At 41.4% G+C, this 14,266-nt stretch overlaps 4 protein-coding genes across 4 annotated transcripts; 3 read left to right on the forward strand and 1 right to left on the reverse strand.

Annotated features, from left to right (window-relative positions):
- Positions 1-633: 633 nt before the first annotated feature.
- LOC143330819 (putative methyltransferase DDB_G0268948) lies at positions 634-2,641 on the reverse strand. Its single transcript, XM_076747579.1, has 6 exons — positions 2,531-2,641; positions 2,206-2,366; positions 1,904-2,120; positions 1,142-1,242; positions 890-1,027; positions 634-753 (listed from the first exon to the last, which is right to left on the reverse strand). Exons 1-6 carry the CDS (start codon positions 2,639-2,641, stop codon positions 663-665), a joined length of 819 nt encoding a protein of 272 aa, XP_076603694.1. The 3' UTR covers positions 634-662.
- Positions 2,642-6,361: 3,720 nt separating this feature from the next.
- On the forward strand, positions 6,362-7,330 carry LOC143330791 (olfactory receptor 51I2-like). Its single transcript, XM_076747551.1, has one exon. The coding sequence runs from the start codon at positions 6,362-6,364 to the stop codon at positions 7,328-7,330; it is 969 nt and encodes a 322-aa protein (XP_076603666.1).
- Positions 7,331-9,017: 1,687 nt separating this feature from the next.
- On the forward strand, positions 9,018-9,950 carry LOC143330792 (olfactory receptor 1D2-like). The gene has a single exon (XM_076747552.1). It carries the CDS (start codon positions 9,018-9,020, stop codon positions 9,948-9,950), a length of 933 nt encoding a protein of 310 aa, XP_076603667.1.
- Positions 9,951-12,589: 2,639 nt separating this feature from the next.
- LOC143330618 (olfactory receptor 52D1-like) lies at positions 12,590-13,519 on the forward strand. The gene has a single exon (XM_076747315.1). It carries the CDS (start codon positions 12,590-12,592, stop codon positions 13,517-13,519), a length of 930 nt encoding a protein of 309 aa, XP_076603430.1.
- Positions 13,520-14,266: the final 747 nt, after the last annotated feature.

A 14,266-nucleotide genomic window follows, 5' to 3' on the forward strand; every position in this document is an offset into this window, starting at 1 on the left:
GAGGTCAGCAGAGCTGAGTTCAGTCTGTTTCCTGGTGTTAAGGACAATAAACACAAACACATATCAACAGCAGCTTCGCTGCTCAACTGTATGAATAGTAAGACGGCGCAAAGTTATGACTCTGACTGTGACTCATCATTAGGCAATCTGGCTGAACGAAGGTGGAATGTGACCATAAACAGGAAACAAATGTCTCCTGATCGAATACTCTGTGCCAGAGTTTTACTGTTGTGATAAAACCTTAACTTTCACTCATATGAGAAAGAATATGTGAGGATGTCTCGTGGTAATACACCGGATAATACACCAGGACAGCATCTAGGCACCCCTTCTGTTAAAAAACACAGTGATAGGCATGTTACATTTCAAAGAGTTTATTTTTTTCTTGTTATGTAAGCTCACAGTGTGCATGCAAGGTCACAAGGAATCAGCTGTTCCATTGGGAAACGTTTTGAGGGATAGTTTTACTGCAAAATGAAACCTACATTAAGAGCAGCATAATAGAGTGAAGCTTAAATATGAAGTCACGAGTAGAGTGACATCTTCCTGATGACAAACAGCAAACAGCAACAGAGAATCACAGGGAAAACAAGAGTTCTGCTGAGAAAAGCATGAATGAGATGCTCCCGCAGAGAGTCCCGCACCCGATGGCACAATGTTGATTACAGAGGTTTTGATGCCAGGATACAGTAATATTCCAGTTCCTGCTCCATTTCAGTGTCAGGAGACGTGACTCCCATCTCCTCCAGGAACCTGTGAAGCAGTGCAGTGATTGATTATTCAGCTCAGCACGGAGCAGAAAAACATTCAGACAGTTAAGAGTCACAGAAAGGATGAATGAAAAATAAATAGAGCATTAAAATAAGAGAAATGTGTGTGTGTAGGTGACCTCTGCTGAGTGTTGAGCAGCAGGTCTTTAGCAGTCTGAGGATCTTTCTTCTTGTAAGCTTGGAACATGGACAAGGACTCGATGAAACCCACCAGGTTCCTCACAGAGATCGACGACTTGTCCTGAATGCCCTCAACCCTGTCGGGGGTAGTTTGTGCAAAGGTTTTGTGTCGTCAGCAGAAAATCATGCTGTATTTAGCCATCACACAGGTGTGTTAAGGTTTGGTCGGGTACAGCTTGTGTGTTAATTACCTCTGTTTGTCTGGAAAAGGTATTGCTGAGTAGAGCGCTTCCAGTTTACCCTCAGATTCAGCTACTGGACTGCTAGCATATGGCAGCAGCACCTGATGAACCTGAAAGTGAAAGCATATTAATGTTTAACTTCAACTCCATTTAGGCGCTGAGTTTGAATTTCGTGTGATTTGTGTCTCACTGTATAGATGATATAAATAACATAAAAAACGAACCAATTAATGAATGAAAATGTGGCATGTGTGGACGATGGACGGAGCGTAAGCACTGCAGGGAGGGACAACGAGTGTGTCCACCGTGCTGAGGACACGGAGGAAAACCTGGACACATTCAGACCACTGAGCCAACTGTGTTCAGGACAAGCATCGGTGGAGCACAGCTGATGTTTCATTTGCTTGCTTTGTTATTTTTGATGCTGAACGGAAGTCAAAGAGGTGAAGCAGAGAGCTGTATTGAGTTCAGAGTGCTGTTGATAAATTCACAGTGTAACATAAGCAGCAGCAGTAACTGCAGTCTGAATGATGCTATTATCATTATTGTTATTCATTCGTTGCCTCACACAGATGAGAATGGACTTATGGGAGCACATTGGAAGTTGTTAATATAGAATACTAACACTATGTGCAGAGCTGGAGATGGGGGTGGTTAGCTTAGCTTAGCATAAAGAGTGGAGGCAGAGGGAAACAGCTAGCCTAATGTGCCTTACAAGCATGCAAATGAACATGTATGTTGATGAAAGTCGAGGTCTAAGTCTACACCCGCCTCTCTGTAGATGTGATTGAGTCTTTCTCCACAGTCCTGGTAGTGATGTCTGGTCTTAGAGTCACTGAAGCTCAGCAGAGCCATGCAACCTCGAGGTTTTAAAACCCGATTGGCCTCGGCGAGAAACCTCGACTGATTGAACCAGTGGGCTGCTGACGCTGCAGTCAGCAAGTCGACAGAGCCATCTGGAAAAGGAAGCTCCTCTGCCGTCCCCGTCCTGCAGGTACAACAGACAGGACACACTTCTAACTAAAAGTAGAGTAATTAGAGCCACACACACAGAGCTGCTGACACGCTCCTACCTGTACGTGATGTTAGGGTACCCCGGCACAGCTCTGGCCTCCTCCAGTTGATGCTCACTGATGTCGATGCCCACCACTTCCTGGAAGTGCGGCGCCAGTAGCCGGGAATTCTGACCTGTCCCACATCCCAGATCCACGGCCAGCACATGTGGTTTCCCCTTCTGAGGATATTCACAGATATGCAGTGCTTGTTGTGAAGACGTTGAATTTTTGCTTCATAAACCCTCGTTTTGTTGATCAAATAAGCACAATGCCCTCCAAAGGCTCTGTATGTGCTGTGATAGCAGACTGCTGTACATTCGAAGCAGACTTGGCCATGGCATACCTTTTTATCTAGGTACTGAAGAATAATGTTCTTGAGCTCATCAGGAGGCGTGAAGCGATACTTTTGGTAGATGGAGGCATGATCCTTGGCCTCGAACAGCCGGTATGTCATGGTGGTTTTCTTACTCTTCTCTGTCTGTTCTGCTGCTAAATTTGCGTTCACCGACCTCGACTCCAGAACAGTCCGCTGTGTTTGTCTTTGTCCTCTTCCGGTCTCCTGCGTTGTTTACCGTCATTTAGATTCACTTTCAGCCTTGTTTACCTTTTAATATGTCCTCATATGTTGCATCTCCTCCTCCTGCTGTTCCTTCGTTAAAGCTGTTTTCTGCCTGGACGCACACGCTCTGCACTCTCGCTGACTGAATGCATGACTCTTCACCTACTGGAGGTAAACAGTTGGTTACAGAGTAAATCAGTAAGCAGTCTCAAACATGGGAGAACAAACATTTACAACCTTGAGGGAGACTGGGGAAGCTGTTTTCACAGGTAAACAGGTTAGTAAACAGGTTGGTTCACCACTTTGTGAACACATGATTGGATATGGTGTTATGGGTTGACACAACGATGACTTAATTGTGACATTACAATGCAAAGCTACACTTCTGCTGGTGTCTCAGCACACGATAGTAGATGCACAAAACAGCTTTCCTTCTCTTTTTAGCACAAGTTACACAAACACTTCAAATCATGACAAAGCAGACGCTTGCTTTCATGTTTTCATTGCATTACGTGACGCAGCTTCTTTGCTTATTTAAGTTCGTGCATTTGAATCTAAACTGGTGTTTGGTACGGTGGCCCTGAGAGCTCAACATACTGCATCTTTGAAAAACACATGCAAATGACAAAACTTCTTGGACAATTTTACAATATATGTGCAGAATTTAGAAAAAACATCATTAAGTGCAAAGAGGATTCAGAAATGCTGCAAGACGCGCTGATGAAAATGGAATGTAAGCTGACACACGTGTGAAAATTGTCTTAATTTGATTGCGTTTGGTTGATTTGCACGTGTTTTCCACAGTGTGTTGACCTCTCAAGGCCACCGTAATTCAGAGCAGTTTAAGTCAGGCGTCATAGCTGCAGTCACACAGAATCTCTTGTTGCTCTCTCCTAAACCTTTCCAAAGCACTGGCTGAACCTAGCGTTGGTTCCACTTGTGTCTTTGTTCAAGTTTGTTGTTCTTGACCATTTACCAAACTGAAAAACTTCTTCGTTTTGGTTGTGGTTACCGCGGACGGCTCTCCACGGTAGCAACGTGTGTCTAATTGCTCTCGAGGGACAGCGGAGATAATGACCTGTTGACCATTTCCAACATAGCTGTTCTACATTAATGACCTTTGAAAAGTATAGCGTCCTCCATGCCATCCCATGGGATCTCATTAGTCTTGACATCATCAAACTCTGCATCATCAAGCTTTGAGCTGAGCCCATTTTTATCACATCCAGTGTCTTTTGATATTTCTTTTCCTTCCTCTTGCATACAGCGACTCTATTCCCCAGCCTGTGTTCAAACACCTGATGAGGAAACACTGGGGATGTCATGGCATGGTGGGCATTAAAGGGGGCTGAGGGACTAATAAAAGTCATTACAGTGTCCTTACATCACTCATGGCATGTCCTGTGTGTGTGTGTGTGTGTGTGTGTGTGTGTGTGTGTGTGTGTGTCTTTAAGATAAGCAAAAGATTGCATCACATGTGTTTTTCCTCTGATCCCTCTGAGTAACTGATTGATACACAGGAGTGTACAGAGGTTACTGTCAGACACTTCCATGAGGTTGCACCCACACCTTGTTACGAGGTCCACCGGTTTAAACGATTACATGATAATCGATCATCATTTATGTTTGAAACTTCAGGCTCCATTGATCAGATTTTGTTTGTTTTCTGAATATTTGTTCATGCCCATGAGCATGTTTGTGTTATTAGATGAACAAACCAGTGCACATTTACAAGTGCTGAAGCCTGTCAGTGTCAGACAGCGCGTCGTACATTTGTTTCCTCAACACATTCACTTACTCACTAATCCCTCTGTGAGTCTGGTTACACTCTACTGACTTCTGGCAATAGTCTACATTTTTCTTACTGTCAACAAATCCCATGAACATGAATGAACTGATGCTGCTAACACGTGCTGTCTGGATTACCAAGGCCTCATATAGAGACTCTTTTCCTCTGCGCCGCAGTTTTATTGTTGCCCAGAACTACATCGAGTTAGTGTTGGATTTACATGACACGTTCCTTCATCGTGATGAACATGAGCACTGCATTTTATTTTGAGTCAATCATACATACGCCAGCCTGCTGTTTGCACCACACAGCTCAGCCCTCTCTGAGTGTTTCAGCCGTTATCGAGTGCGGCGACTTAGAGCTCGTCCGTCCTCCCAAGAAGAGCAGCAGCATCAGTCGTTTCAGCGAGTCGCCATAAACAACACATAGCTCAACAGTGAGACTGAGCCGGGGTCATGTGTGCAGGCCGCTCTGGTTCAGTGTCCTCTTACCTCCTTCACTCCATCTCATTCATTCTGACCCTCTGACTTCACATAATGAATCAAGTTCATCTCATTTACATGTGTATCAAAGTCTCCCCTAGCTGAGCATGTTCTCACTTCCAGCTCGTCCCATAAGGACACTTGGTTAAGACCCCATTCTCCAAAGTGAAATAAAAGAGTAAGAAAACAAAGAAACAGACAAATGACAATGTTTGACCGAAGAGATTCTTCATCCTGAGGGGGACGTGAATGTGTGTGCCATATTTCATCTACATAGCTGTTGAGAAATTTCACCCAAGACAGCAAATGTCAACCTCATGGTGGCGCTACAGTAAAGAACCGTCATGGGCGCAAAGGATATCTGGAGCAAACACTGCCTTGATCAGACGTACACTGATAGCACCCAGAAACCACCACTGAGCAGTATTTGGAACTGAAACATCGACTTTTCCACATGCTCTCATTACGTTATCTCATTTATTTTATGTTTTTGCTGTTTTATGTCGCCTGCTTTTCGTTTGTTTTTTGATCTTACAGCTGCTTTTTGCTTCTTTTTGTGGATTATATGACTTTTGCATTTGCTTGTATTGAGGTGAGATTCCTTCCAGAAGCCTCTGGAGGTTTTTTTTTTTTCTGTTGCTGTGAATCGTTTTAATCCAGGATTCTGCCCTTCAACTAGCTTTTCAATGTGTTTGTGACAAAACTCAGAATTGTGGTTTGGACTATTGACCAGACTTCATTTTAATCTCACCTGCAGTCAGTATGTGATATCACCTTTGGCCTGATTTAGAGATTTTAACTGATTCTGCCAAACAGTTTGTTGGAAATGTACGTACGCTCAAGTGTTATTTACTTTCTGAGTAACTTAAATGAGGAGAAGCAAACATTTTTGGCTCCTCACATCAAAGCATGTCATGGCAAAGAGAAAAAACTTGGGTTAATGATGCAGTTTCGACCCTCGAATCCCCCATGGAGTGATGACTGCGGTGATATAACTGTGTGCGACCATGTAAGAGGCTCTCAGCTTCTCCTTCTCCTTTACCTGCCAGGGTGAGACCACACACACTGAGCCACGCTGAGGACTGGTGAAAGCCTCTGGATTTACACAGTAACAGCAGATGCTGTTGATTGCTGATGACTTAGGTGTGTTTCTTACTTACTCGTAATCCTTTTGCATCATTCATGACTTTGCAAATCTCTCTCCTCCTCAGTTAATGTCGAAACCAAAGCATGACTGAACAGGTAATATGGAGTTGCAGGTGAGTCGTAACTGCTGACGGGATCCTGTCAAATTTTCTTTATTTGACAGCTGCATCAAACGACCTGTGATACTGACTGTGATAAATGGAAAATGGTACTCATCCCCTGTATTTTAACCTAACCATGTTTGTGAACATTGGAAACTACGTCTACCCTGCAGCGGTCTTGTGTTTCCTGTTGTATGCTTTTATCATCTCGGCTAATCTTGTCATAATCGTGGTAATAGCACGAGAGAAGGCTTTACACAAGCCCATGTACATTTTCATTCTGTGTCTTTCTGTCAACTCTCTGTACGGCTCCACTGGCTTCTTCTTCAGATTTCTGAGAGACCTTCTTTCTGACACTCATTTGATCTTACGGTCAGCTTGTTTCGCTCAGATCTATGTCATTTACACCTACGCATCCTATGAGCTCACCCTTTTGGGCATCATGGCATATGATCGGTATGTTGCCGTATGTCAGCCTTTACATTACCACAGCAAAGTCACCTCCACGTTGGTCTGTAAGTTGGTCAGCTTAGCATGTATCTATCCAGCCTTTTCTGTCGCATCTTGTGTTTATCTGTCTTCCAGACTTCCATTATGTGGCAATGAGATACCAAAGGTATTCTGTGCAAACTGGCCTGTGGTAAAGCTGTCATGTGTCAGTACTGTGATTAACAATATTGTTGGCATGATTGTGTCCACGACCACAGTCTTTCTGCCCCTTGCTTTTGTGCTGTATACGTACACACGAATCTTCCTCGTCTGTAGGAAACGCTCGGCAGAGTTCAAGGGCAAAGTCATACAAAGCTGTCTGCCACACATCATCACGTTTCTCAACTATTCCATCACTGTGTTCTGTGACGTCGCTCTCAGCAGAATCGATCTTGAAAATCTGAATCCGTTTGTAGCCGTGATTCTGTCACTTGAGTTTGTTGTGGTTCCTCCCATTGTGAATCCTCTCGTGTATGGCCTGAAGTTACCAGAAATTAGAAAATTCATCGTAAGAATGTTAACGTCCTCTAAACTTACCACACCGAGCCTCAGAAAGAAGGGCTGTTTCAACAAGTGAGCGGTCTTATCAACAGTTCTCTCAGCGTTGCTTCAAAAGCTCTTTTCAGCACACCGAGCTGCAGCCGCGATGTGTGTCACAGTGAAGTTAACGCCTGTGCAAACCATGACTTTGTTTTAATCTGTAATTTAAAGTCACTTCTTGGAATTTATTTTAACATTGATATGAATTTTTCTGTTCCTAATAACAAATAAAATGCTTGAATATTTGTGGTGTTTATGAAACAGAGGAGTAACTGGGGAGATGTGAAATGTGGATAATAGACACTGTGAAATAACAAGTGGTGTAATTACATACAAACGACCTGAAATAAACCCTGCAACTGTGAAAAGAGACAGGATGAAATACCATTTCAAAATAAGAGCTTCAAGAGTTTTAAAAATGTTTTGGATAATCTCACAAGTTACTGATTATATTGCATATTTCAGACATATTTCATGATTATTTAGATATTCAACACTGAACATTTTGGGTCTCCATCTTTTTCCTTCTATAAGTTTTGCATCGGTACACTGTGCATACAAGTAATAATTTAAAGGGATTGGTACAAAGTGAGCCGGCGTAAATAAAATATAAATGACATTAAATATTCAGAGCCATGTATTTTTAATGATAGTATTAATCACTTATTTATTTATAATTGTGCTGTATGCCACACAAATGATCTTCATTCTAATCTTTTTGATCACAGTTATTAGCAATGTACCCGAAAACGACCAGGTTTTTTTTTCTATATGTTATTTCTGTCAGCAAAACTTTTAAGACTTGGTTTCCAAATGTGTTTGGGTCTGCGGGTCTTCAGCCATTCTCTTCATCCCCTGACCATCATCAGCGTCTCCACTCCATCGAGGGGGTATCCTATAATACTCACGGCTTCACAGCCCCTTTGAAATATGATGATGTCACAATGAGGTCTGATCGCTTCAGATGTTTTGTCTTTATTGGGCACGTTTCAATAAAATATTTGTTAACTCTTAATGAAGTCTCTCCTGATTGAAACTGAAGAATTGGGGTTCTGTGAGCTGATGACCAGTTCGGCCATCACTCGAGTCTTTGGCTGGCTGGATTATTGTAGAGGCAACGTTTTCTCAGTCAAGTGCAACATTTATGCAACAGCTGCAGCAAAACCACAGTCTGGGGTTCAGAAACTCTTTAGTTCAGGTTAGGAAATATTCAGATTTCCACTGAGTGTTAAAAAGCAGGTCGTGTTTCAGGTCACTGCAGATTTTTTGTGTACTAAACCAGACCACAGTCTAACCTCAACAAAGAGTTAGCATACAGATAAAAAAGGCTTAATTATGCTGCAGTATAAGTGGATATTATTGCAAGATCAGATATTTTACTAAGAAAAAAACAAAATTACGAATACGTTCAGTGTCTGTAAAATCAGGAATTCCACAAATGAACAAATGAAACCACAGTTTCATCAGTGGTTCTAGTTGTTTCCAGCTGAAAGTCCAGGCTGGCGCGTTGGTTGATTCTGCGGTCCCATCAGCTTCAACACGCCACCGATTGGTCCGTTCGAATCCCAAGGCTCTGCTGCCGCTCTCAGAAAAGGACTGATGGCGGGGACGAGCGGAGCAGGCACAGGGCAGAGGATGTACCGGTCTCAGGTGTTGCTCTGGGAGCTGGTGTCGTGTGTAATTGTAAGTGGCTATCCTCATGTTTTCAGACAGAAAGTTTACAGATGATGGAAAATGTTTCAGGTGTCACACTGTTTACTCTCTCAGGCTTGAATTTTACTTTGGAGCAAAGGATTGTCCTCTTCTTGCTAACGTTACTGTGGTACTTACTTATTCTTCTTGGAAATTCTTTCCTTATTTTGATCATCGTTATGGATAAAACCCTACACGAGCCCATGTATATCTTCTTGTGTAACCTATGCATCAGTGCCCTGTATGGAACTGTCGGTTTTTACCCCAAATTCCTTCTGGATCTTCTGTCGTCTCATGTCATTTCTTATGCCGGATGCATGCTGCAGGGTTTTGTGATTCACTCATCCACCTGCAGTGATTTTTCAATCTTAGCTCTGATGGCGTACGACAGGTATGTGGCTATATGTCGACCTCTTGTTTATCATTCATTCATGACTAAACGGAGAGTCTCCATCTTTGTGCTTTTCTCCTGGATTTTACCTCTTTATTGCATGTTTATGAACACAGCAACTCTATTAGGTGTGAGGCTATGTGGCTCACACATTAACAGGGTCTACTGTGTTAACTGGATGATCGTCACTCTTGCTTGCTCACCACCTAAAGCAAACTCTGCAGTTGGATATTTTAATATATTGTTTTATTTCGGACACTTTGTATTTATCATCTGGTCGTACATATACCTGATCAGAACGTGCATATCGTCCAAAGAGGACCGGGTGAAGTTCATGCAGACATGTTTACCACACTTGATTTCTCTAATCACTTTTACAATAACTGTGCTTTTAGATTTATTGTACATGAGATTTGGGCCACTTGGTTTATCTCCAGACTTATATAATTTCATGGCAATAGATTTTCTGCTTATTCCCCCGATTGTGAATCCACTTATATACGGATTCAAGCTCACCAAAGTCCGAAACAAAATCTTGAAGGTAATTTGCGTTAAACATGAGTTTTCACATTAGAGGCGAGCCCAGACATAAACACGGGGAAATAAGTCAGTGCGTTGTTTATATTTACAAATGGAAATGTGATGGAAGGAATATTTATTTATTATTGTTATTTGGACCAGCTGATGAAGGAGACTGTTCATGCAGGATATCACAGGGACTCCTCATTTTGACATTGAACGTGTCGTATCTACATGTCACATACTGACCTGCAGAAACAGCTGTTTGTTCTCTCACCCTGTGTTCGCTCTGCGTCGAGCGCGCCCTCCACCTGATGTTTAGCTTGTAACTGATTACTGATTGTGAATTGTCACTTACTCGACTGTAGCACGCATGCACCTTACACTGCTGACAACTGTTTACAATCCAATAAAGTGCATTAAAACTAAAACGCTTCCTGCAATTATTTTCAAAATCCAAATCACAAAGAAGCAGTTAAACACAAACTCTTAGTGGATATGATATAAAAACAGAAAGCAATCAATTGAAAACAAACTGGTCTAAAAAGTTTTCCTGAGTCCTTGCAGTAATCTCCTTTATCCAATCATGTGCTCACAAAGTGGTGAACCTCGCTCCATCCTCACCTGTTACAGATGAACACGATTCCCAGTCTTCTGTCACCAGGTAAAGGCTGTAATGCACAGCCGTGTTGTTTGTTGACCCAAAGAAGAAGCAGAAGCAATTTTTCTGTTATATTTGAGTTTCTTCATAGACAGAGAACTTTTAAAAATGACCTCAAAACACTGTGTTTTCAGATTTATCCACCTTGGTGTGAAGGCAGACCAGTCAATGACGATCAGTGAGAGCACAGCTTGCAGAGAAGGGCTTTGATCTTTGCAGGTCAATGTGAGGACTTTTACTAGAAATTTAAATATAATATCTGACTGCAAATGCCATGAAGGCAGACTGAGTGGGTGGGTGAGCTACAGACTGATTACGAGACCTGATCCCCCTCCTGCAGCACGCCTGCAGACTGAGAAGTAAAGAGCGCTCCCCAGGTTAAGGTAGGATCATCTGGCTGAAACTGAAAGCAGTCACAGACACCATTTTTGAGCCTCACTTTGAACTGAAGGCATTATTATTATTATTTATTATTTTTTTTATTGGTATGATGACAATTATTTCTTGTCACGTCTAGGAAAATTAACTACTTATGATCATTGTGGCTTAACCAGCTACTAACAGGCCTTAACACACTGCATACTGAGTGCCGTTGGTTGCTAACTACCAAGAGAGGTCCTGAGACTTACCTGAACACAGGTGAGCCGGACTCTTCTCCCACAGTGGACCTTTGCTCATCTCCTACAGTGTCAACTAACTTCAGCTCCTTTTTTTTTTTTTTTTTTCACCAAATCTGTCCTAAATTGCAAGCAACCAACTGGACTAAGACGCCTCTGGTTACAAAGCACCAGAATTATTGATGGAATTTTTCTATTGTCTCCTACAATCAGTGCTCAGTGATCAGTGCTCACCTTAATTCCACGTCACTGACAACAACAGGTAAAGCCAGAAATCTTGGTGTAATTATTGATTCTGACCTGAATTTTAACAGCCAGTTAAAGTTCATTACCAAATCAGCCTACTACCACCTGAAAAATATAACCAGAATTAAGGGATGTCTGTCCAAAGAAGACATGGAAAAACTGGTTCATGCATTTATTTTCAGTGGGTTGGACTATTGCAATGGAGTCTTTACTGGCCTAAACAAAAAATCAATTAGGCAACTACAGCTGATTCAAAATGCTGCTGCACGAGTCCTTACAAACACCAGAAAAATGGACCATATCACACCAGTCCTCAGATCACTGCAGTGGCTTCCTGTGAGTCAAAGAATAGACTTTAAAATCTTACTGTTGGCCTACAAAGCATTAAATGGTCTAGGACCGAAATATATTGTAGATTTATTAACTCCATATGAAGTATCCAGACCTCTCAGGTCATCAGGGACAGGTCTACGGTGTGTTCCCAGAATGAGAACCAAACAAAGTGAAGCAGCTTTCAGTTATTATGCTCCTCACCTGTGGAACACTCTCCCTGCACACCTGAGGTCTGCACCAACTGTCAGCTCATTTAAATCAGGGTTGAAAACATTATTATTTGCTACAGCTTTTACTTAAAGTAATCATTTTAAATGCTAAATTATTGTCTTAAATGCTAAATTATTGCTTTTACTGGCTTCTGTTTTTAATGTTCCTTTAATTGTATTTTATTTTCATTTTTCTATTCTCTTCTAATTTCTTTCTTTCTTTCTTTCTTTGAAATGTATGATTTTAATGTATTTTTATGCTTCTGTAAAGCACTTTGAATTGCCTGGTGTATGAATTGTGCTATACAAATAAATTTGCCTTGCCTTGCCTTACAACAGCTCCTATGAAAGGTGGGGGTTCCACCTGGGTTCTGGTCTTGTTTGCAGGCCTGTGCAGAACTCTAGCGTGGATAAGTACCTTGAGGTATTGATTTGTTTATTTTGTGTTTACATGTTGCAGCGAGCTGATGCTTGAAGCTCTTCCACACAGTTGATTGGCTGCTTTGAATTCCCAGCTCGTGTGCTGCTGTGTTCAGACAAGATATTAATAACAGTGAGATGAGGGAACAGAGACTGTAGGATGGGGCGCACTAACACAGGGAAAAAAATACAAGGTTTTTGCACCACAATGGATAATGTGTCTGTAGTAACAATGTTTTTTCTCTCAGGTTTAAATGAAACAGCGAACCTTCGAGTTGCTCTCTTTTTTCTCACTTTACTGTTTTACTCTTTGATTTTGCTGGTAAATATTTCTCTTGTTGCGATCATCATCTTGGATAAAGGCCTCCACGAGCCAATGTATATTCTACTGTGCACTTTTTGCATGAATGGACTTTATGGGACAACTGGTTTCTACCCCAAGTTTCTGTGGGATCTGCTTTCTCCTGCTCATGTCATCTCTTATTCTGGATGCCTCATTCAGGCTCTGGTCATGTACTCGTTTGCCTGCAGTGATCTGTCTATTCTAGCAGTCATGGCCTATGACAGATATGTGGCTATATGTCAGCCGCTGCAGTACCACTCTATCATGTCAAAGCAGAGGCTCATGAAGTTGGTGTGTTTCTCTTGGATGACGCCTTTTTGCATTATAGCCACAAATATCTTCCTGACATCTAGACTGAAGTTGTGCAGCCCATATATTGCCAGGCTTTTCTGTGTGAACTGGATTATTGTTAAACTTGCTTGTTTCCCAGCTGAAACTACTGTTAATGGAGTAGTTGCGTACTTAACAATAATCATTTACGTCTTTCATAGTTTTTTTATAATTTGGTCCTACATGTATGTCGTTAAAACATGTGTGGATTCTATAGAAAACAGGATGAAGTTCATGCAAACGTGTGTGCCACATTTAACCTGCTTACTCATTTTTCTTGTGACCATAGTTTTTGATGTGATGAATATGCGATTTGGTTTAAAAGGTTTACCTCAAACTGTTCAAAACTTTGTGGCAATGGAATTTCTCGTCATACCTCCCATTACGAATCCTCTCATTTATGGTTTCAAACTGACCAAAATTCGGAACAGAATTCTGGGTGTTCTAACTTTTAAAGCTAAATAACTTTTTGTCTTATTGAGGAATGATATTTATTAAGTACAATGTATATTAAGGAAACTATTTCTAATCCACTTCCTTTTAATGTGATCTTAATTTGGTTATTTTATTATTATTATATTGAAATGTGCTTTTATGTTCCTGAATCATATTTTTCTTCAATATTTAGGGTGCTGAATCATGTGTCTTTTTCATTCTTTTGCATGTCCTCATTCAAGCCAGTGATCTGATCACTTGTACAGAGAATGATATTGTTGAATATTTGTGTGCATATAATATAGAATAATAATTCACAGTGTGGTGCACTGTGCGTGTTCATATCAGTGCCTTCTTATGTTCAGGAATAAAATAAATGTGAAAAGTATATCACCATCCTTTTTGTAGCATATCGGTTGTACTGCTTTTGATTTAATATTTGCTGCACAAATGATTAAACACAAAGACAGAAAGAAAAACTGGGTGACCGAGGCGAAGGTTTCCAAAGCCTTCCGAGAGCATCTTCCCTTTAAAATGACAAATGAAAACTGAACCTGTCGAACTCAGGCCCAGATAAACATGTGAAACCAAAAACACAAAGAAAAACAGCAGGAACCTCCATCTTGACAGGATTAACTGCTGAACTAACAAAGCAAATGATGAAAATTTAAGCTGATCATCTGTTCTTGTCCACAGGGTGAGTCTTTCACTCCTCCTGTTATCACAGTGAAGGTCACAGTAGCACAGAAGCTAGTGCACATCAGGTACCGTCCAGTT

Source organism: Chaetodon auriga, chromosome 13 (genome assembly GCF_051107435.1).
Source record: "Chaetodon auriga isolate fChaAug3 chromosome 13, fChaAug3.hap1, whole genome shotgun sequence".
NCBI classification, from domain to species: Eukaryota; Metazoa; Chordata; class Actinopteri; order Chaetodontiformes; family Chaetodontidae; genus Chaetodon; species Chaetodon auriga.

Coding starts and splice junctions, on each gene's coding strand:
- LOC143330792 (XM_076747552.1), top strand. CDS start 9,018: ATGATGGAAAATGTTTCAGGTGTCACACTGTTTACTCTCTCAGGCTTG.
- LOC143330819 (XM_076747579.1), bottom strand. CDS start 2,641: ATGACATACCGGCTGTTCGAGGCCAAGGATCATGCCTCCATCTACCAA. Junction 1,243..1,903: donor TCAATCACATCTACAGAGAG/GCGGGTGTAGAC, acceptor TTTCACTTTCAG/GTTCATCAGGTGCTGCTGCC. Junction 1,028..1,141: donor CCTTTTCCAGACAAACAGAG/GTAATTAACACA, acceptor TACCCCCGACAG/GGTTGAGGGCATTCAGGACA.
- LOC143330618 (XM_076747315.1), top strand. CDS start 12,590: ATGGATAATGTGTCTGTAGTAACAATGTTTTTTCTCTCAGGTTTAAAT.
- LOC143330791 (XM_076747551.1), top strand. CDS start 6,362: ATGGAAAATGGTACTCATCCCCTGTATTTTAACCTAACCATGTTTGTG.